This window comes from Canis aureus, chromosome 4, assembly GCF_053574225.1.
Source record: "Canis aureus isolate CA01 chromosome 4, VMU_Caureus_v.1.0, whole genome shotgun sequence".
NCBI lineage: Eukaryota > Metazoa > Chordata > Mammalia > Carnivora > Canidae > Canis > Canis aureus.
The window spans coordinates 68,573,774-68,596,827 of NC_135614.1; the positions used below are offsets into that span (position 1 = coordinate 68,573,774).

The window sequence follows — 23,054 nt, forward strand, 5'->3', positions numbered from 1 at the left end:
TTCCGATAATGTGTTTAAAACAACTCATGTTCAATTGAAGATGTACATTAAAACATACTTGATTTTCTTGTGGACTTGATCTACATTTAGGCCTCGGTACTGTTGCCTTATTCCAATTATAACATGGGCAAATAGTCTAGAACTTCAAAGACCCTTTCGGTCTTGAAATCTTTAATTTCAAGTTGAATGTAGCAGAAACAGAAGCACATATATTTCCACACTAATATTCCTTTCAATAGTGTATGAGGAAGTCAGCCTTTTTAAGCAGGCTCCATGCAGGAAGCCGGACGTGGGATCATGTCCTGGGCCGAAGGCAGGCGCCAAGCCACTACCCCACCGGGGCTGCCTGACTTCTGGGTTTTAAATGTATTCCTATTAGGGTTCAGTTTAGTTTTCCTTTGAATCGGATTGTAGGTAAGGTATAATAAAAATATATATATTCAGTCTTGTCCCTGGTTCTTGGCACAGAGCTCTTAAGATCCTTGGAATTTCCTGAGATGTTTTTTGTCATATGCTCCTTTTTGCCTATACCTGAGTTTATGCTAATGAGGTGATCTTGGCACTGGTCACCAGTGCAAGCAACCACATGATTAGGGGGCTGGAATAATCAGCCACACCCCAAGATATCCAGGGAGAGGCTGGAGAGTAAGTTCAATAGTCAATGGCCAATGATTTCATCAATCGCATCTAGGTAATGAAATTTAGTAAACAAGGTAAAGGGTTAAGAGAGCTTCCAGGTTGGTGAACACATCCTGTGTAGGGAGAGTAGAGCACCAAAAGTTCACAGAAGCTCTGCCCACCTCCCCTTTGCCCTATACATCTTTTCCATTTGGCATTTTTTAAAAGACATTTTAGTAAGTAATTCCTTCACCCAACTCGGGGCACAAACTTAACCCAGAGATCATGAGTCACATGCTCTACCAACTGAGCCAGCCAGGTGCCCCTGGGTTGTATCCTTTAGAGTAAAACTATACTAGTAAATGTAGCACTTTCCTCAGTTCTTTAAGTTGTTCTAGTGTACTGAACCTGACAAGGGTGGGAACCCCTAATTTGTAGCTGACAGGGCACAAGTGCAGATATCCTGGATACCTCATTTTTGGCTACTGTCTGAAGTGAGGGCAGTCTTGTGGCACTGCTCATTTAACTTACAGAGTCTATGCTAACTCTGGCTGGTGTCAGAAGTGACTTGTTGGACACCCAGTTGGTACTAGAGAATAAAAGTACTGCTGTTTGTTAGAACAGTGGAATAGGGGAGACAAAAGAGGCTCTCCTACAGTTCTGCAGTGCACTTGGGATTCCTGTGATGACCAGTGTGTCTGGCACTCCAAGGCCCAGCTGTCACTGTAGACCTAAAACCCCACTAGGAGTAAAATGGAAGGAATAAAATATTCAGTTCAGTTCTTAAATATATGTTGTGGTTTTTCATAGTTGTTTTACTATATGTAAAATGTTTTGCAAACTGCAAATCGACAGGTTTATGGGAGCTACCAGTGGGTAGCTTCCCTCTTATGCAATCAAACTAACTGGTATTCAGGGTACACTGATATGGCCTTTATACCCTTTGAAGAAAGTAAAATTATCTATACTTACCCCTTAAACCAGTTTTGAAAGGCCTTGCCAAACCTGAGAACTCAAATGTTAATTTTAATACTTTGTTGTGCCTTGTCCCTGATCTCTCCCTTCTGGTCAGAGCTCTTGAAAGATTAGGTTTAAAAATAAATCTCACTTCATACCTTGGCTTAAAGGGCACATCGTGAGCTATTTTCAGCATTCAAAATTCACTAGATACTAACTAGTAATTTACATACTTGAAACCACTATCTGTCAGGGATTTTTTTTTCTTTTTAAACTACAACCAGGAAAAATAAATAAATAAATAAACTACAACCAGGGACGCCTGGGTGGCTCAGTGGTTGAGTGTCTGCCTTTGGCTCAGGGCATGATCCCAGAGTCGCTGGATTGAGTCCCACATCGGGCTTCCTGCATGGAGCCGGATTCTCCCCCTGCCTGTGTCTCTGCCTCTTTCTCTGTGTCTCTCATGAATAAATAAAATCTTAAAAAAAAAAACAAACAAAAAACTACAACCAACTCAGGAACATGGACATCTTATGGCAAGCTGAAAATCCCACATAATATAATTTAACTCTATCATCAGTATTTTCTAACTTCAAAGAAAGAAAAAAATATGTATGTAAGCTTTGTAGTAAGTACTCAACTACCAAACAGAACAGACTTAGAAATGTTAATAAAATTTTATCTTAAAAACTCAACTTCCGATTCCTGTTATATTGAATCCATGACCTCACCAGTTGTGGGAAATCACTGCCTTTGGAATAGTTCATACATGTGATACCATTTAATATTAGGATTACCAAATGAGGATAAGCTGAATTGATCTTTTAAACCAACTAGGGATGCCTGGGTGGCTCAGCGGTTTGGTACCTGCCTTCAGCCCAGGGCATGATCCTGGAGACCTGGGATCGAGTCCCGCATCCAGCTCCCTGTGAGGAGCCTGCTTCTCTCTATGCCCATGTCTCTGCCTCTCATAAATAAATAAAATAAATAAATAAATAAATAAATAAATAAATCCTTTAAAAATAAATAAAATTTAACATACTAGTAGTAAGTGGAGAAGGTCTATTTAAAAATAAGCTCTGGGCAGCCCGGGTGGCTCATTGGTTTAGCACCACCTTTGGCCCAGGGTATGTGATCCTGGAGACCCGGAATCGAGTCCCAAGTTGGGCTCCCTGCATGGAGCCTGCTTCTCCCTCTGCCTATGTCTCTGCCTCTCTCTCTCCCTCTGTGTGTGTCTCTCATGAATAAATAAATAAAATCTTAAAAAAAAAAGTTCTATTTAAAAAATTGCATTGGCTGTTGTTCCCTACCATGGAACTGAACTGCAAATGCCAACCTCTTCCTCCTTCCATTCTTTTGAACTGTTTTTTGGGGATTAGAGGTATATACTAAGAATTGTAGATCTTAATTCATGAATCAGTCATGAATGAGAAAATATCTCTGACCACAGACCAACTTCTACACTAGTAATCAAAAAGAAAAAAAGAGTCATGAACACATAATTTTAAACTTTACTTTAAAAATGTAAATATCTCCCAATATTTAACAGGTAAAGAAAATAGCATATTGGTTTACTTTATGTGGCTGTTATATTTTATTTTCCAAGTAATACTGATTAAAAATATTTACACACCTACTTATAAGTCCACAGTTTAGCACTCTTATTTGTATGGCTTTAAAAGTTATAGCACAAGATCTTTACATTAAGGATCGGGGGAAAAGATTCATTCAAAACAAAGCCTGATATATTATATACATGTTTTTCTCTGTACTTTATTTTAATACATTAATTTTTAAATGATGCTCATCTTTTTTTTCATCTGGTGGTAAAATACTAGTGCAACTTTTCATCAAAAAAAGTTTACCACAAATATAAATGAATTTTCCCAATTGGAGATGGCCCTTCAGTTGCCATTAAATGAAATTTCTCAACCTAAGTTACCAAGAAAAAGAATTGGTAGTTGCCATTATAAGCAAAAACATAAAAGTACTACAGCATCACCTACATTGCTCCTTACAACACAAACTTTGAAAGAACCAGAGACGCTTTATAGAAGTTTAGTTGGTTTTGAAAAGGCACATGGGTGTGGTTTTTTTGTTTTATTTTGTTTTTCCTTCTAGAAATTTTGCCACCACCACTGTTTCTGTTGCAGAGATGACATCTGTGACTATCAGTATAGACAAGAAGGTTGTTCAAACTAAAGAAAGCCGGAAGCCAAAATTTAACTGCACAGTAACAATGTACTTTTCTTCATGCAGCCTTGTGTTCCTATATATTCAATTTTCTAACATGCATTAGAATACATAAACTTGTATTCTAATGGTTTTACGTTTGATTTTACAACATGGAAAAAATCTGAGAAAGGACGTGACCTGGGAAAGAGAAGGGAGAACCCTTATCACAAAGAAAATAGATACATTCGTACCCAACTATATAATAAGAATATAATCCATTTAAGTTTGCAGAAATAATACTTCTCAAAGCTTCCCATTCACGTATGGGAAAGATCCCTCCTCTGTGGCATTAAGAGGGGGAATCAGTTTGTTTCAATAGAAACAGTTCAGCACAACAGGAAAAGACTTTAACTTTGGTCCACTTGTCTGTTAGCTTAAGGACAGTCACACTGCCCATCATCAGTTCAAAAACTGAACACATAAATTTAAAAATATATTCATTTGTTATTTCATTCTAAAACAGGCATAGGTGTTCTGTTTTCATTCCCTGCCCTTTCGGCTTGGGAATCCACTGTTGATTTGGTCTCTAAACCCTCAGCATCTTCGTGATCGTCCCCGGCAGCTCCGGCGGCATCTGCATGGGTGGGCTCTCTTTCCTCCTGGTTCATGATTTCAGGGGTCACTTGTTCCAAGTCGGCTTCTAGCAGTTCAGTCTGTACTTCCACTGGCATCTGATTTACCCGTTCGACATGCAGCTCCTCCACATGTACTTCAGTACCCTCTTCAGTCTGAATTCGACCCACTTCTAGGTAACTCACCTGGACCTGCTCTGGAAGCTCACTCAGATGTGAATCATGAACTTGGCTGTCCTGGAGCAGATCCGGATGGACCTGTTCCACAGTCACTTGTGCCGAATCCACCTGAACCTGGAGCAATGGTAACACATGCACCTTCCCAACTTGTTCTATAATCGTCATTGACGTCACAGGTTCAGTTTGCACACGTGTTTCTACTGAAAGAACTTCTTCAGTTATTAGACGCTCTGAAATATTATGAGTATCACTGAGATGCCTCCTTAATTCATTTCCTTGCATAAACCACAAGTCACATAAAGTACAATGGTTGGGCTTATCTCCAGTATGTATTACCAAATGATCTTTGAACTGGTCCCAGCTGTTAAACACACTGTTACAGACCTGAAATAACCAAACATATGGTTTTAACAATACTAATATTCAAATTGAAGAAAATATGAGTGCATTTATTCTCTGTAAGGAAAAATTTGAATTTTTCTGAAAAATGTTATAATGTTGTCTAAGATTTCATAATTCTCTTATTTGCCTTTTAGCTGATGTAGCTAATAATAACTTAAATGCATTTTGAGAAACGTTTTAATGCTGCCTTCATTGCTTAAATGCCATATAAATTCAAAGAATTAAAGTACCAATATTAAAATTTCTCCCATAGTACCATTAACATTTAGAACACTTACATTATGTGGGCTAAATACACATGAATCATGAAAGAGCTGATCACAGCTAGTCAGTGCCCCACTGCCTCACTCTAGAATTCTAATGATCGCCTGATGGTTAAGAATAACCACGGTTTCAGACTACCTATTATTGAGGACGTAATTTTATTGCCATTGGTGTAATCTGGGGTTGGATAGAAAAACACCCTATTCTAATCTTCCTTCTAAAATCAAGAGGATAGTGATGTTCTTTACTCTCATTCTTTCCAAACTGTCAGCTCTATACTTTTTACTCTAGACTCTGCTACCCTTCACTTTTATTTTTTTATTTTTATTTTTTTTTAAAGATTTATTTATTTAAAAAAAAAAAAAAAAAAGATTTATTTATTTATGATAGACATAGAGAGGCAGAGACACAAGAGGAGGGAGAAGCAGGCTCCATGCAGGAGCCTGATGTGGGACTCAATCCCAGGTCTCCAGGATCAGGCCCTGGGCTGCAGGCAGCGCTAAATCATTGCACCACCGGGGCTGCCCACCCTTCACTTTTAATTTTAAACACAGACTCCTACTTTGCGAAGGACAGAATACATCCACACATACCTGACATTCATAAAGCTTCTTTCTTCCCTTTTTTGCCCCTACTCCAGTTTGGCACGCAGTCAGGTGACATTTGAGGGTGCTATTTCTAGCAAATCGTTCATGACAATTTGGACATTCAAAAGGTTTTTCACCTATTACAACAGAAAAAAATTATATTGACAAATCAAGAAAAACAGAAAAAGCAAAGTTTTTTCTTTTTGGTAAATTCTAATAGCACCTTCTTGAAAGAAGATCTGAATTTATAATTAAGATGTTTTCACCACATCCAAAAGCTCTTCTAGAGGTGGACATAGTAAGTTTTCAGTGATTATTGTAATTGTTATTTGTACTCTGAGGAAGAAATAAAATTTGGATCAGAGTTGTTTCATGTATTCTCATTTCTTAAAAAACTATATATTTTCCCTTAGGAAAAAAAATCAAGATCAATTTCTCTTTTTGGGAAATGCCTCACCATCCACTCCACGGTAATTTTTTGAGCATTTACTATGTGTCAGACCAATGTGCTAGGTGACGAAAGATAAATAAATGGCCCTTCTTGTTAAAAACTCCATATCACAAGCCAGAGTATTTTATGAAGGTGAAATACACAATGAACACCTGCAATGTATTGTAGAAGTCTTGTTTCAGAAAAAAAGGGCACTGGAAAATGTATTGCAGCAGCACGAAAGGAGGAGAGTATCCTGCCTAGAATAGAGTAAGAGAAGGAAAGAGGAAGTTTATTCAAGGCAGAGGCATAGAATATAAAACAACATGGTGGGTGAGGAGTAAGGAGGGAAGGTATCAGTAATGACCTCCAGATTCCTGGCTTAGAATACCAACTGGAATAAAGAACACAGAAATCCAAGTATGTTTGGAGTACAGTATGTTGGTAAAGATTATAAATTTAGTTTTGTATCTGTTGATTTGAAGGTACTCAAGGTGGAAAAGTCTGGTAAACAGCTGTAGATTAATCTGAAGCCAAATAGAGGGTGGACTGATATACAGATTAGGAGTTACTTTGAGTGGTAATAAAAACCTCTGATGTGGTTAAAACTCTAAGTATGTTATGTGATAACAAAATCAAGGAGGGAACTCAATGAAACAGGTAATGAGGCAGCAAAGACAACAGAATCAGAACAGCCAGAAGCAGAACAAAGAGCACCGAGGGAAATTAAGAAATTCAGGAAGATGAGGGCAGTAAACAATGTCAGCTGAACAGAGATGTCAGGTAGGACAACAGGGGATTCTACTAACTCTAATGAGAACAGTGTGAGTGACGTGGTGGGGTTAGAAGCTAGACTATGGTGAGATGAGAGACAAGTTAATGAAAACAGTACAGAAATTCTTCTCCAAAGTCTTGGAAGTAAAGAGGATGGAGGGTTTTGACATGACAAATACATCATCTGCTGGGGTGGGGTGTGGGCAGGGTCTTGAGTACTAGACTGAAGGTACAGAATAATTTCACAAGATCTAAATCAGATACTAAAAAGCCTCCTTTAAAGTCTGATAGGAATTGTTTCCAACAGTCCTTTGCAAGGGAGTAGGGGTAAATGACCAATAATTCCAGGATTTTTAAAAAAAATTTTTTAGAGCAAGTGGCTTCAAAAGCCAAGGGAATATGCTTGGAGTGTAAGACAAAGTGATTCTTTTTTTTCTTTTTCTTTTTTTTTTTTAAGATTTTATTTATTCATGAGAGACAGAGGCAGAGGGAGAAGCAGACTCCATGCAAGGAGCCTGATGTGGGATTCGATTCCGGATCCTGGGATCACGCCCTGAGCTGAAGGCAGACGCTCAACTGCTGAGCCACTCAGGCACCCCAAGAAAAAGTGATTCAAGTTGTACACAAGGAGGACAAGATAAGATAGAGAAATCAGAAATGGGGCAATAAGCTAGGTGGAGAGGGATATGAAGGACTGGCAGGCTAACTGAGGTAGAGTCCAACAGTCAGAGTAAGGGAAGGAGAGGGAGGATTCAAGGGATAGCACGATGCCTACAGAGAACAGGTTCTGGTGTTGAGGTCCCAGTTGTGACCCCCATACTAGTTAAGTAACTAGTTGTTTTTACTCTGACCAAAAAAAAAGCTTATTTTTTTTGTGCAATGCATGAGATGAAAAAATTAGAAACCTTATGACCTAGAATTAGTGTTGGTACAGAAACTTGTTTTCGACTCCTCAAATATTAAGAGATAAATAAAAAGGTTAAGTTTTGTGGTTTTAGTAGTGCATAATTTTTCACTATAAATAAAATCTACAAATATAAAGTTATAGTTTCTTTAAATAGTAATTTCATGACATATGCCAAGATTTAAAATGTACATATTCTTTGACTTGGCAATTCTGCTCTTGAACATGTACACAAAGACATATGCACCAGTATATTATTATTACAGCATAGTCTGTAATAGCGAAAGACCAGCAACAACCGAAATGTGTATCAATACAGGTAAATTATGGCATACCTATACACCCAAACACCATGCAGCCACAGTGGGAAAAAAAGACATGTAAATTCCTCAATTTTCACATATTTAAAGAGTTCAGTAGAAAAGGCATGACACTGTATTGCATGTCTCTATTGTTCCCCCCACCCTCCCAAAACTCTGTGTCCATCTATGGTTACTAGAAAATGCAAACGCTGGGGAAGGATAAATTAAGAAAATAATGACAGTAGTTGCTTCTGGAGAGATCTACTGAAGTAGGAAAGCATTTCATTTTTCATTGTATGTCATTTCAGCCTTTATGTCATTTGAACTTTTGCTATTTAAAAAATTAGCTTAAAAATAAAAAATAAAAAAGTAAACAATTAGCTTAGTTAATTAAGACCAATGAAATATAGAAAATAGCAACAGATTAATTCTGCTTTAGATGTGTGGACAGCACAATCTTCAAAGTGCTTTTAGTGTTTTCTCTTATTTGTCATAACCCTGTAATGTAGGTTATCATTACCCTTTTTGACACAGACAAGGAAGAGGTCCAAAGATAAAGTGACCAGTCAAGTTCATCATACTGGCAAATGTCAGAACTGGAGGTGGAATCTAATTCTGATTTCCAGACCCACATTCTTTCTATAATTCCCCACTGCCTCTCTAGGAAATGAGGTAACAATTATTTGAAGACATGGTTAAAGGTCACTTTTAGGTTCTCTTTCATTCTAGGTGTCCCACAGGTGAATCTGTCAATGTCTGGTATCTCCTCCCTCCTCTAAAGTGCTAACCCTTTTATTTTTTTCTAAGTTAATAAAACCAAACCAGAAAGCTAGGATTTACTCCCATATTTCACTGGTCACCAAATCCTGTTGATTTTGCCTACTTAATGTGATTCACATCTCTAATTTTTTTTTCCATTATCACTACCTTTACTCAACTCTTCACTCTTGCTTAGACTGCTCCAACAGCTTCCTAAAATCTTGGAGGTTTTACCTCACTCCAATCTATCTCCTGCCAGTCATCACTCTAAAATATACATCTGATCCTGGTTTAAAAAAAATTTTTTTTAAAGATTTTACTTACTTATTTGGGAAAGTGAGCAAGAGGAGAGAGCAAGTGAACATGGGTGGGGTGGGGGGAGCAGAGAGGGAGAAGCGGACTCCCTGCTGAGCAGGAAGTCTAATCCAAGGCTCCATCCCAGGGCCCTGGGATCATGACCTGAGCAGAAGGCTGATGCATAACCGACTGAGCCACTCAGATACCCTTTAAACTTCTTTAAATGACTGGTCTTTCAAGATAAAATCCAAATTCATTTGCAGCACTTACAAAAATTAAGTGTGGTCTTGGCTTCATCTTCCATCACTTTCTCTCCCTTGCCCTTGTTCATGATGCCTAGGATGTGCCACGCAGTCAGCCCTTACTAACTCTTCCAGCTCCATCTTGTCATTCCTCTACTTGGACCCAATCCCCCAGGCAGCAGTGCTCCAAACAAGTTGCTTCTTCTCTTTTTTTTTTTTTTTTTTCTTCTTCTCTTTTTTTATGCCTGTGTACACTTCATTTCTTTTGCCTGGAATGCCTATCTCCTAGCTAACTCCTCTTCCTTTGAGAGTCATTATAAGGGGAATGCTCCAAGAAACCATCCCTGTCTTTTCCAACATAAATAAACAGCCCAGGCAGGCATTCACATAAGACTGTGTGCTGACCTCTATCAACCCTTGGCCCATCCCATGTGACTGTGCCTACTTGTCTCCCCCAACATAACTGTGAACTCCTTGAGGGCAGGGACTCTAACATTTCCTTACCTCTAAGACCTAGCAGGTTGGTATTACCGTTACTATTTTCCAAATGGAAACAAACTAATTCATAGGACAAGAAACAGCCAAAATTTTGCAAATCAAGCCACAGATTATAGTGCAGGCTTTAAGAATGCTAAAGAAACCAAACCGCTAAACTAGTAAAAGTATTGGGACGCCTGAGTGGCACAGAGGTTTAGCGCCTGCCTTCAGCCCAGGGCGTATCCTGGGGTCTGGGATTGAGTCCCACATCGGGCTCCCTGCAGAGAACCTGCTTCTCCTTCTGCCTGTGTCTCTGCCTCTCTCTCTCTGTCTCTCATGAATAAAATTAAAAAAAAAAAAATAAATAAACTAGTAAAAGTATGCAAAATATGAAACTGAAGGAGATTTATGTATATTTTGAGGATAGGAAACAGGAATGGGATTGTTTCCTCATTTACACTGAGTTTCTTATAAGCAAAAAATGATCCATCCTTTATTAACATAAGCACTTTTTTTTTTTTTAAGATTTTATTTATTTATTCATGAGAGACACACAGAGAGGCAGAGAGAGAGGCAGAGACACAGGCAGAGGGAGAAGCAGGCTCCATGCAGGGAGCCTGATGTGGGACTCGATCCTGAGTCCTCAGGATCATCAGGCCCTGGGCTGATGGCGGCGCTAAACCGCTGAGCCATCCAGGCTGCCCACATAAGCACAATTTAAAACCGTTTACTTATGCTCCCTTGATTCACCAAGTCACTGGTCACATCTGCAACTATCTTATTACTAATTACTAGTACAGTTAATTGCAGTTAAATGCTAACAAAGTTCAGTTTGCTTTAGGTGTTAAACTGTTCTTCCAATGGACATCTAGTTCTGTAATTTCTAACTACTTAATTAAATTATATTACATAATTATAAAGACATACAACATAATACACTTTAAGCTCTATTTTCTTCTATTTAATCCAAAATACAAAGGATAGGATATGGAAAGCACATTCCAAAACTTCCAAAATAGTCTGTGTTGCCTGTTTTACAGTGGGTAAGCCACTAGGTAATGTTTTGGGTTAGGGAGACAACTTGCTTCCACTTTTATGCTAATGTAAAAGTGACCATCTGTTGGGATACTGTAAACCTTTATCAAAGCACACTAGTTACACCAAGGAACATTTATTTACTAATTTAATGTGCTACTGTTATAGCATTTTGCAAAACTAATTACATTAAAATAGATGACCATTTAAGGACCCAAAACTATTACTATAGGCAGTTTCTAAATATACAGTAGGTATTATGCCTATGTTTGAAAATCAGAACATCTTTCCCTTAAAGATTTCATTAACACCTATTAGTTACCCAAACTTGGACCCCAAAGCTTTTAAAATCCATACAGAGACTTAGTTATGAGATTCTCTTGCTCTTCATGTAACCACTAAGTATTGATACCAAGCATTTATTCAGTCCCTGAGTACTGATACCAAGCATTTAAAAATGAAGGATATCACATTTATTTCAATCTCTCCATTTCCTCAGTTTCAAGTAGTATGTGGCGAGCAACTCAGGACAGCAAAAGATCTATGAAAAAAAGTCTTCAAAATTCTCCAAACTGCAGCAAAGAGAAAGACTGAATAGCATGGAATAGCCTTGTTGTATTCACTTAAACAGTCTAAACAGCCTTAGCCACCACACACAAGAACATGGGAACAAGTGTCTAGAATCTGACACTTAGCACACCATATCCACCGCTCTTCCCACACCCAAGATTCAAGTCATAGGTGGTAGCTCCTGTGTATGGCACAGAAGACTCAGCAAAGAATGCTTGGGAAGTGGAAGGACAGGGAATCTGACAAGGGGAAGAACAGGTATAGGGGATAGATACAGAGGCCCAAAGTGAGCCTCTCTGGGATCCCTCCTGCATGCCTAAGGGCTGCCAGAAGGATGGCAGTGAAAGACTTCACCTTTCTCATCTCCCCGCTGTTCATCAGTCCTGACACTGTGTGCCCCTAGAGAGGTGTGGGAAAAACAACACACACACTGCCTACCTGGCCACCAGGTCAAAACCAGTTACTAAGTGTATGCAAAGGTATAAACATGCCAGAGGTCAGCTGTAAATGTACTTATCTATATAACCTATAAATCAGAAACAGGAAAAAATATTAAGAGCGAAGTTTCCCTATAATTAGGATTTCATAATTTATAATCCTTGGTAAATAATCACAAACTGTGTTTTGTGTATTTCTTCTAAAAATATAAAAACTGACAAGGTGTAAGAGTAACAACTAACTTCAAAATTAATGATTTTGCTCTTAAAGTGTCAATATTTCAACACGCTAGTATCAGAACATTGTGAGCTCAGCCTGCATATTAGAAAATACAAGAGATGGTTTCTGTGGCACTAATTAAAAAAAAAGAAAAAGGTAGACACTTAGACTTGAAGCGAATGTGGAAAAATATACTTTTAACATAAAGCATTTGCCAGTTACCTGTATGTTTCCGAAGATGCTCTTTAAAATGTCCAAAGTGGTCAAACTGTTTCTCACAGTATTGACATATATGAATTTTTTTCCCAGTTCTTTGCTTCTTACTGACTCCACCTTCTTCAAGGTGGTAACAGTTGAGGTGCTGTTTCCATGCGCTCTCCCGAAGATACCTTTTATTGCATATTTCACACTTGAAACTCTCAGTGGAGTGTGATTTCATGTGTTCCTTAAAATGGTAAAACAATTTAAATGAACGGTTACATTTCTCACAATGGAACAAGTCCTTCACATGTGACAGCTGAAGTTCCACAATTTCAATACCTTCTACCTGTTTGCTTGTGGGGTCAGATGCACAACCATCTTCTTCTTTAATCTGCCCTTTTCTATCACCTTGACGGTATTTGCTGGTAATATCTGCCAATAGTGCCAGGGCGGAATCATCAGAGGAACCTGTGCTCTGAATGTACTTTATGGACTGCTTGGCAGAAGCCACTTCCTCCAACGTTTCGATGCCTTCATCTTCCACTTCAATTGTGCCTTCGGCAATCTCTACCTCAATTTCAACAGGTTCTGATTCTGCAGATGGCAATGACTCAGTGATAACATTTGAAGTTTCTGCAATCTTTCTTTTTTTTGCCTCACTTTTTCCTGTGGTATTTTCCTCTAGTGGAGCTGAGTTTTCTTTGTTCCTGAAAACATAATAGATGGACTTAAAACTCTATAAGGTCAGTGAAAATCCTAGCAGGCTTTTGGAAAGAAACTGATAAGCTCATAGTAAAATTTATATGAAAAGGCGAAAAATAAGATTGGAAGTCTTATACTATAACCTGATTTCAAGACTAAACTGAAAAACTACAGTAAATTATCCATATTGGTGAGAGACATGAAGATTAATGAACAGAGTAAAGTCCAAAATTAGACCCACTTATTCAACTGACTTTTGAAAAAAGGTTCCAAGATAATTTAATGAAGAAAAGAATCTCTTAACAGTACTGCTGGAATAACTGGTCTTTATATGGAGAAAATAAACCTCAACTACTACTCTTGAATCATACACAGAAAAATTATTTCAAAATGGACCACACAGAGCACCTGGATGGCACAGTGGTTGAGCATCTGCCTTTGGCTCAGGTCATGATCCCGGGATCCTGGGACTGAATCTACAATCAGGCTTCCCACACAGAACCTGCTTCTCCCTCTGCCTATGTCTCTGCCTCTCTCTCTGTCTCTCAGGAATAAATAAAATCTTTAAAACAAACAAACAAGCAAACAAACAAAAAAATGGACCACAGACTGTCGATAAAAACTAAACTATTAAGCTTTGAGAAAAAAAGAGAGAAAATCTTTATAAAATTGGGTTACGGATAAGATTTCTTAAACAGCACACAAAAAGAAAACTTAATAGCAAAAATTGATAAAATGGATTTCATCAAAATTAAAAATGTTTGCCCTTTGAAATAGTTAACAAAAAGGCAAGCCACGAACAAAACAACAGAACAAAACGGCAAGCCACAGATCAGGACAAAACATGTGCACACGTGTATCTGCCAAAGGTCTGTACAGACAGTATAAAAAGAATTCTCACAATCCAATATACTCAATAGGAGAAGACAACTATTGGGAGACAATTATCCATGAGTCTCATGTTTCTGCACATCTTCTGAACTGACAGCTTTTCTTCTGGACTCTCTTCAAGGCTGTATGCGGTAGAGCCAGCAATCTGGAAAGACAGAGAGTGTGGCTCCCTCTGGAGCAGAGGGCAGCTTTGCTTACTATCCATATAATAATGTCCCCCTCTGGGTAACGGTTGGGCAGGTTTGCTTGTAGCCCATTACCTAAGATGTGGGCGTCTTAAGCTGGAGATTCTTCAGCTATGATGTAAACCAAATAGATGCACAGCATTCATCTGGGCCATTCTGTCACCCCTTTGGGGGAGAAGGGAAAACTGGAACAAATACAAACTCATGCTGTTTACTATGCAAAAAGTAAAACCTTTCTGACTTAACAGTCTCATGTCTTCTATCAGAATCCATGAAACTGCAGGATAACTTGTTGGCTTGCAAACAGCGTAAAATCTCATGTCACAGTTCTTACCAGGTTTTGGCAACAAGGGCAGGATGCCAAAAAAGATAAGGTTTTCTGAAAGACAAAAGATGAGGCCTCATATAGCAAACAATGGGATGTGAGGAAGTCCACTAGAGCTGGCAGCAGGTATGGTGACCAAATTTGTACGGTTAACTGGGCAATGTGTGGTCTTCCATTTAATTGCCTACTATACGAGTTAAATTGTGTCCCTCAAAGATATGTTCAAGTTCTGACCCCTGATACCTGTGAATGTAACCTTATTTGGAAATCGGTCTTTGCAGATGTAATCAAGTTAAGATGAGGTCAGCAGAGTGGGCCCTACTCTAACACAACCTGTCCTTATAAAGAGAGGTTCATTTGGGCGGGCAGACACACACACACACACACACACACACACACACACACAGGAGAGAAAAAACACAGTAACGTGAGTGAAGATGAAGGTAAAAATTGGCGTCACACTGCCACAAGCCAAGGAACACTAGGGGCTGGCAGAAGCTAGAAGAGACAAAGTAGGCCCCTCCCCTGGAGGCTTTTGAGGGAACATGGCCCAGACAACACTGTGGTTTAGTATTTCTAGCCTCCAGAACCCTGAGACAACAAATTTCTATTGGACCCAGTCTGTGGTATTTTGTTGAGGCAGCCTCAGAAAACTGAAACACCTACTAGTGAGGGAAAACTGGGAAGTTGCAGGATGAGTACTGGGCAGTAAGTTCAAGGACAGCTGCTGGAACGGTTCTCTAGTGTTGCAAGCTCTCCCAGGGCTGCGGGAAGACCTCCCTGTCAACCTGGTGGTCAGCCTTAAGTCTACCCCTTCAAAACAACTAAGATTCATGGGTGGGGGGGCAGGGGTGGAGACAGAAGGTTCTGCCCCATGACAAACAAGTTACCTAAACCAAGGGTGACACGGACAGGAGAGAAATCTTCAACTGTTACTAACAGAAAGGAGTCATTAGAACTTTGGCTAATCCACGTGAAAGATGAGGGGGCAACATGATACTTGTCAAGAATAGCAACTGGGGACACCTGGGTGGCTCAGTGGTTGAGCATGATCCTGGGGTCCTGCGGTTGAGTCCCGCATCCCCCGCAGGGAGCCTGCTTCTTCATCTATTTCTTGGTGTCTCTCATGAATAAATAAAAAATAATAAATAAATAAATAAATAAATAGGCAACACCTGGGCCATCACAGGGCTCAGCCTCTCCCGCAGTGTGTCATGTCCACCTTAGATGCATTTGGAGAGCACTGTAAAACGTCTCAGGGTTTTTGTTTTGTTTTTTGTTTTTCTGCAATGTGTCCTGGCTGCCATAAGGGTGCTATGATGCTCCTGGGGAGATTTCTCTGAGACAAACTCCTGTGATGAGGCACTGACTAGTAAGTCTTCCTGCAAATTGAGTTTACACTGTTGATGAAGACGAGTCACTGCGGAATGAGAAAAGAATCCAAAACAATATAAATTGTTATGGTCAGGCCTCCTGAAAATCCACCTAACTTTTATGTTAAACCAGGTGAAAACATAAGAGTTGTTATTGTGAAAACAGAGCAGCAAATGTCCAAGATTACGGTACACTCTTTTTAAAAAGTCACCAGAGTATGCAAGTCATCTGAGTCAGCCAAAAGACATATAAATCTTAAGGCCCCAGGGTCCCTAGCTGGCTCAGTGGGTTAAGCATCTGACTCTTGATTTCCACTTAGGTCTCAGGATACTGAGACTAAGCCCGTATTGGGCTCTGAGTCTGCTTGAGATTCTCTTCCTTTCTCCTTGCTTGCTTGTGAGCCTTCTCTAATAATAAATCTTTTTTTTTTTTCTAATAATAAATCTTAAAAAAAAATCTTATGGCCCCAAATGAAAATCAATATGTACAAGGCAGTTGAATCAAGGGGTCTTCAAAACCAATATAGATAGTGTCAGTAATGATGACCTTGCTGGCTGATAGGGGGCTTTTATGGGCTGAAAACACTTGAGATTTGTTTAGTCAAGCCACATGCAACTCTCATCTGCTTGAAACCAAAAGTAAATATGCCTTGCTCACTGGCATGGAGTCACTCTCTCCCTCCAGTCTCTCTTCCTCTTCTACCTTCCCACTGCCCCCATATCTTTAGAGGAAGATAATTAGGGGTGAAGCCAAGGTCTCCCTGTTCCCAAGGGTATAGTGAAGACACCATGTACCCATCCAAGGATGCTGAGGAAACTCAGAAACAGGAGAGACCCAAACTTTCATGGCTCTGTTAGATTCAGGTGTCCCAATTCATCATCCTACCAAGGGGAGAGGAGGCATTTACATCCTACTGATGGGATTCGGGCAAGGTTCACAGCAGGAAAGGGAGGCTGTCTTAACCCTGTGCATGGCGCGGAGTCTACATATTGTTCTTGCTTTGACATCTGAATGTACAGCAGGAATTAGTATGGCATTTACACTGCCCTCTTCTGTAAGGACAAGGGATGGATTGTCCCAAATGGAAAGAGCCATAGGTAGAGAAGAACTACTGGAAGAAACCCCTTGACAGATGCCACCAGCAGCTGATCAGGGTTTAAGCACAAGTGTCTTGTGATGACTAAAGTTTACACTATATTGATGTTCTGTTGACCGGCATGCTAGAAGTCTGTCTAAAAGGCCCTGACTGCAATGTTAGGACATCCCCACCAGTAGGTGTTGATAATAAACCCTCAACAAACTTCAGGGGCCTGCTCATCAAGTTAAGGTTCTTGGGACTAAGCAGGTGGATTCACACACTCAATCCCTTCAGCAGCAGTAAAAGAAAAACTGTTTCTTTACCTTTTTCCTCTCCCTACCAAAAATGAGGATCGGCAGGCTATTGAACTTTTTTGGGTACTGGATATAGCATGTACCTCACTTAGCCATTCTACTTTTTTATATCAGCTAATCTGTACATCAGCGTTTTTTTGTTTTTGTTTTTTTAATTCATGAGAGACAAAGAGAAAGGCAGAGACACAGGCAGAGGGAGAAGCAGGCTCTCTCCAGCTAGCCTGATGTGGGACTTGATCCCAGGACCCCGGGATCATGACCTGAGCTGAAGGCAGATGCTCAACCACTGAGCCAATCAAGCGACCCACATCAGTATATTTTAAGTGGGGCTCCAACCAAAAGGTTACACTGGAAGTTGCTCATCAAGCTGTGGCACATACTCAATTTTGGGGGCCCTACAACTCTTAATGGCCCTTTTGAACTAGAAGTCTTTGAGACTGATGCTGTTGCACATTAGAACTTCTGCAAAGGTAGTCAGGCTCCATCAACAAGGTATACCTTGGGTTTTGTAACTTGTCAATTCCCTGACACATCTATAAGGCAGACTCCTTTGAAAAGAAAGGATTAATTCGCTGTTGGGCTCTTGCTGAAACTGATACCTGATCCATTGAGGCTTTGAGGCTCTTTAGCTTGATACCGCCATTTGGCAGGATGTCAACTTCATGACCAGCAAGGTAAAACCTGACCCCCAAGTCTCACTTATCAAAAAGAAATAAGACACTCAAGGGGTGCCTGGGTGGCTCAGTCAGTTGAGTGTCTGACTCCTGGGTTTCAGCTCAGGTCATGATTTCAGGGTCGTGGGAACGAGCCCCATGTCGGGCTCTATGCTCAGGGGAAAGTCTGCTTGAGATTCTCTCTCCCTCTCCCTCTGCCCCTTCCCCCACTCACTCTCTCTCAAATAGATAAACCTTAAAAAAAGAAAAGAATAAGACACTCAAGAAAGAGCTGATGACCTCTTGGCTTTACATGAAAAAAATGGTAGCTCCCCCACTCTGTTGCCCAAAGAAAGCCACTAGATCAATGGGGTCTTTGACTCACTGATGGTCTGGCTAAAACTCAAGAACTGATGGTGTTCCCTGGGTTGCTGAAAATGCTCAGCTTTAGCACCACTACAAAAAACCAAAAGTGGATGTGGTGGTCACTGTGCTCGGAGGGCAGAACTCAAAAGCTTTCTTCACAACTCTGAACAACATTCTCCACAATGAACCATGTTATAATTTATTGACTCTGGGCTGCTGCCAATGACCTAGCTGTTTGGAAGAGCTGGAAATCTTGACATATTAAAGACATCTATTCTCAGAACCACAACTGTGGAAATACAGCAGTTGCTGATCAAACTATCTGGACCACTGATTCAGATGCCCATGGTAAGGGCCTGTTCTCTAACAATACTAACCAGAATGAAGCTGCTGATCGAGCCTGCACTGCATTGCCTAGACTTCCATCACTGACCCCCTGGATCCAATATTATTCTCAACATGGTGACATATCCAACATCACAGACTGAGCATAAAATAAAGGACCCTATGCTTCTGATGCAGAAGTTACCACTGGATCCCAGTGACACCCACCAAAAACAGGCCTGTTTGTCTCACGACGGAGGCTACATCGTGCAAAGCACTGTCTCTGACAATTGACTACACTGGACATTTTGCCCCATCCCAGGGCTATCAGTACTGCCTCACCACTGCTAACACTTTAAGATTATACTGCTGCTGTTCCAGACTGATCTGCTAGTTCTGGTCATACCACTGTGCCCTTGAGACTAATTTATGTCATCTATTAGCTTTCTGGATCATCTGCAGTCTGATAATTCTGTGCCTAAAGCTACTCAATAATTGGCTGACAGTCAAGGTACTGATGAACCCTTCAAGCTCCCTACCACCCACAGATTAAGATAATATAGAGCACTGCAGAAGCTTCCTTGAACACTGACTCACAAAAATTTCTGACTCTACTTTCCTTATCTCCTTTTTGTCCAAAAAATCTGAGGAAGGCATTTCAGTCATTCAATTCAGCTATCCCCAGAAAGGGATCATCTCTTCTCAGCTGCTTCCTGGATCAAGACAAAATGGGTGGGAAATTATAGAAACCTAATTGAAAATTTTGAATTCTGCCCTAACCATTCTTAGGCACAATTCTTTTCTTTCCCCTGCAATGGCAACCCTGGCACAGTCTGGTTGATGTCTCTTCCAAGTGACAGCCCAGTCAAAAGTGGGCTTAGCAGATTCAAACTTAATTCTAGTTCAGTTATCTGGATTCTCTTGTTGAATTGAATCACCTTAGATCCTAAAAATAATGATCATTTGGCTGAATATACCGCTTGCCAGGTACACTTAAGAGTGGCTGGCCCTTGTGGCTGCGTGAATGGCTCAGTTGGTTGAGTGTCCAACTCTTGGTTTTGGCTCAGTTCACGGTCTCAGGATCCTAAGATCCAGCACAGAGTCTGCTTGTTCCTCCCTCTGTACCTTCCCCAGCTCGTGCTCGCTCGCTCTCAAATAAATCTTAAAAACAAGCAAAAACAACAACAACAACAACAACAACAACAAAAAGAGTGGCCCTTGTGAGTCATAGTGGGAGATACAATGGGTCTCTAGGTTTTATAAAAATGCCTATGTGTCCCTGACCATTCTGGATGAAAGGTCTGGGTAAGAGAAGGGGATGATTGGAAAAGAGGCAAAGTGATAGCTACTAGAATGGGACACAATAATTCTATGCAGTGGGAGGGAGAACAACCCTGATACCCGAGAAGAGAAAAATCTTAGGTTCCAGGAGGTATGGGGGAGGAAGGGATTAATGGTCTTTGTCCTTTAGAACCGCCCCTATAGCCTTCCTCAGTAGGAAAATGCTCTGATGTAGCTCTCAACTGTCGCAAGCAACTTTAAATTGACCGCTGGATCTGTCCTTCCCTGCCCAATGACTCAGACCATGATCTGATGCTCTTTTCCTTAACTATACTGAGAAGTCTTCTGGAAACAGCAGGGGATGGCCAAGCTCTTGCATATTCCATATTTGCCCCACTACCATTCCCAAAGTTCATGAGGTGAATAGATAATTACCACTCAACTGGCATTCAGGTGCACATGACAAACAGAATGGACTGAACTGACTGCTCTCAGGAATCTCTCCAAAAAACAAGGAATAAGTTCAATCAGGGAAAGGCGGAAGCTACATTTAAGGCTCATGCCTCTGACTGATGAAGGTCCTACTCTGGGACACAATCATAAACAACACTTTCTTTCCAACCCACTTTTATGCCCCTAAGACTATACTTCTTATGTGAGAACCAGGTACTAACTTCCTTCCCTTCCAAAAGTATGATGACTTGCACTTCAGTAGATCAGTTCAGTTCTCAAATGATTGGAGTGATGTGTCCAAAACAAGGCAATTTTTGGGTACCTGGGGAGTTTCCTGAAGGAATAACTGACTTGTTATTTATGTGTGCTATATCGGAAGTTTTCCCTATAATGGGAACCATCCAAATTAAAAAGGTGACACAAAACCTGTGCCTGACTTAAGCCTATGTGATCAATGATACTACTTGGGGCCCTGGAAGGCATTCATGTCAGTATTATATCACTGGTCAGGGTTATTATGGACAGACTTGCCCTAGACTTCCTCCCAGTGGACCAACACAGAGACTGTGCAAGTGCTAAAAGATCTTGCTATACTTGGATTAATGCTTAGGGCTAATTGGAAAAGTCAACATAGAAACTAAAGATAAAAGCTACCTGGCTGGGACGCCTGGGTGACTTAGTGGTTGAGCATCTGCCTTCAGCTCAGGGGGTGATCTCAGAGTCCTGGGATCAAGTCCCACCTCGGGCTCCCTGCATGGAGCCTGCTTCTCCCTCTGCCTCTCGTGAATAAATAAGTAAAATTAAAAAAAAAAAAAAAAAAAAAAAAAAAGCTACCTGGCTTTCTAGGGACTTATTCAGTTGGTTGAGTCCAGGACCTTAGAGGAGTGGATGGATGGTTAGGCCCAGCACTGCAGGGTAGTCACATCCTGCTGCTTCAAGTTCTGCTGATAGCTACCTTATTAAATCCAGTGTGAAAAAAATGGAATGGATTAGGACCTGTCCCTACTGATCAGATTAATCAGAGTGGCTACAGAGTAGTACACTCATGGAAAAATTCACCTGAAGCTAAAATAATATAGAAACAAAGATACCGTTGGAAGATAACTCTCCACGGATACCTCATGTTTCTGCAGGTCTTGTAAACAAAGACACTGACAGCCTTTTGCTCTGGATCTTTTCACGGTTGTTTGTATAGCAAATAGCCTTAGAAGAGAATGCTTGTATAGCAAATAGCCTTAGAAGAGAATGCTTCTTGAGGGGAGGACAGGTTCATTTACTGGCCCTTACAATAAAGATAATGGCACCTCTGGGCAGGTGTGCTTACAGCTCATTATCAAAAAGTTGCGTTTCCTGAAGTCAGGTGTTCTTCAGATGTGATGCCAACTCCTTTGAGTATAGTACACATCTAGGCAACTGTGCAACCCTTATGGGACCTGAGTGGGGGCTAAGAGGGGCAAGAATAATTGATATGTAACACAGATTTCATGCTGCTCCTTTATGCTATGAGAGAAATGAAGTCCTTTTCTCTCTGACTCAGGAGTTTCATGTCTTCTGCCAGCATCCAAAAACTGGCAGGCCAACTTATAGCTTGCAAATAGGATAAAATTTCAGACCCTTCACAGTTCTTGACAATAACCCAATTTAAAAATGAGCAAAAGATCTGAACAGACACCTTGCCAAAGAAGATAAACACACTGGGATCCCTGGGTGGCGCAGCGGTTTGGCGCCTGCCTTTGGCCCAGGGCGCGATCCTGGAGACCCGGGATCGAATCCCACGTCGGGCTCCCAGTGCATGGAGCCTGCTTCTCCCTCTGCCTGTGTCTCTGCCTCTCTCTCTCTCTCTCTGTGACTATCATGAATAAATAAATAAAATCTTTAAAAAAAAAAAAAAAAAAAAAAAAAAGAAGATAAACACACAGCAAAAAAGCACATGAAATACGGCTCATCATTAGTTGAATGGGAAATGCAAATTAAAACCATTACAAACCTACCAACCCAGCTAAAATGAAAAAAGGCTGATCATACCAAGGATTAGTAAGGCTGTGGTGGAGCAATGAGAACTTTCATATACTGCAAGTTGGAATGTAAAATAGCACAATTTGGAAAACAGTTTAGCAGTTTCTTAAAAAAAATTAAATGCACCTATTATTCAACCCAGCTACTCTACTCCTAGGTATTTACTGAGAAATGAAAGCATAGCCACTTTATTTGTAATAGGTAAAAACAACCTAAATGGCCATCATCAACAGGTGGTACAGCCATACAATGGACTACTACTTGGTAATAAAAGTGAACAAAATAGTAATACAACAACACCGACAAACCTCTAAAACATAACGCTAAGCAAAAAAAGTCAAACACAAAAACTACACTTAGGAATCCATTTATATGACATTCTAAATAAAATACAACTACAGTAATAAAGACCAAATCAGTGGATAACTGAGGCTGGGGATCAGAGTTGACAAGAGTCATGAGAAAACTTAGAATGATGGAAATGTTCCCATGTCTTGATTATGGTAGTGATTATACCACTGTATATAACTGCCAAAATTCAAACTCCGTATTAATTGGATGAATTGTTTTACATATAAATTACACCTCAACAGGCTGAAGAGGAAAAATTGTAAGGCAACTGCTGCTTC

At 40.2% G+C, this 23,054-nt stretch overlaps 1 protein-coding gene across 7 annotated transcripts in view; it reads right to left on the reverse strand.

Moving 5' to 3' along the window:
- Positions 1 to 3,072: 3,072 nt before the first annotated feature.
- Positions 3,073 to 23,054, reverse strand: part of ZNF131 (zinc finger protein 131) — a 31,425-nt gene continuing 11,443 nt past the window's right edge. For 5 of the 7 annotated variants that reach the window (XM_077896073.1, XM_077896074.1, XM_077896077.1 and 2 more), the window contains 3 exons: positions 12,485 to 13,170; positions 5,822 to 5,952; positions 3,073 to 4,946 (listed from right to left, as the gene is read on the reverse strand). In XM_077896073.1, coding sequence (XP_077752199.1) covers positions 4,260 to 4,946; positions 5,822 to 5,952; positions 12,485 to 13,170 — 1,504 coding nt within the window. In that variant the 3' untranslated portion in view covers positions 3,073 to 4,259. Of the gene's footprint in view, positions 4,947 to 5,821; positions 5,953 to 12,484; positions 13,171 to 23,054 lie in introns of those variants that run through there. The other 2 variants (XM_077896075.1, XM_077896078.1) reach the window with 2 other exon arrangements.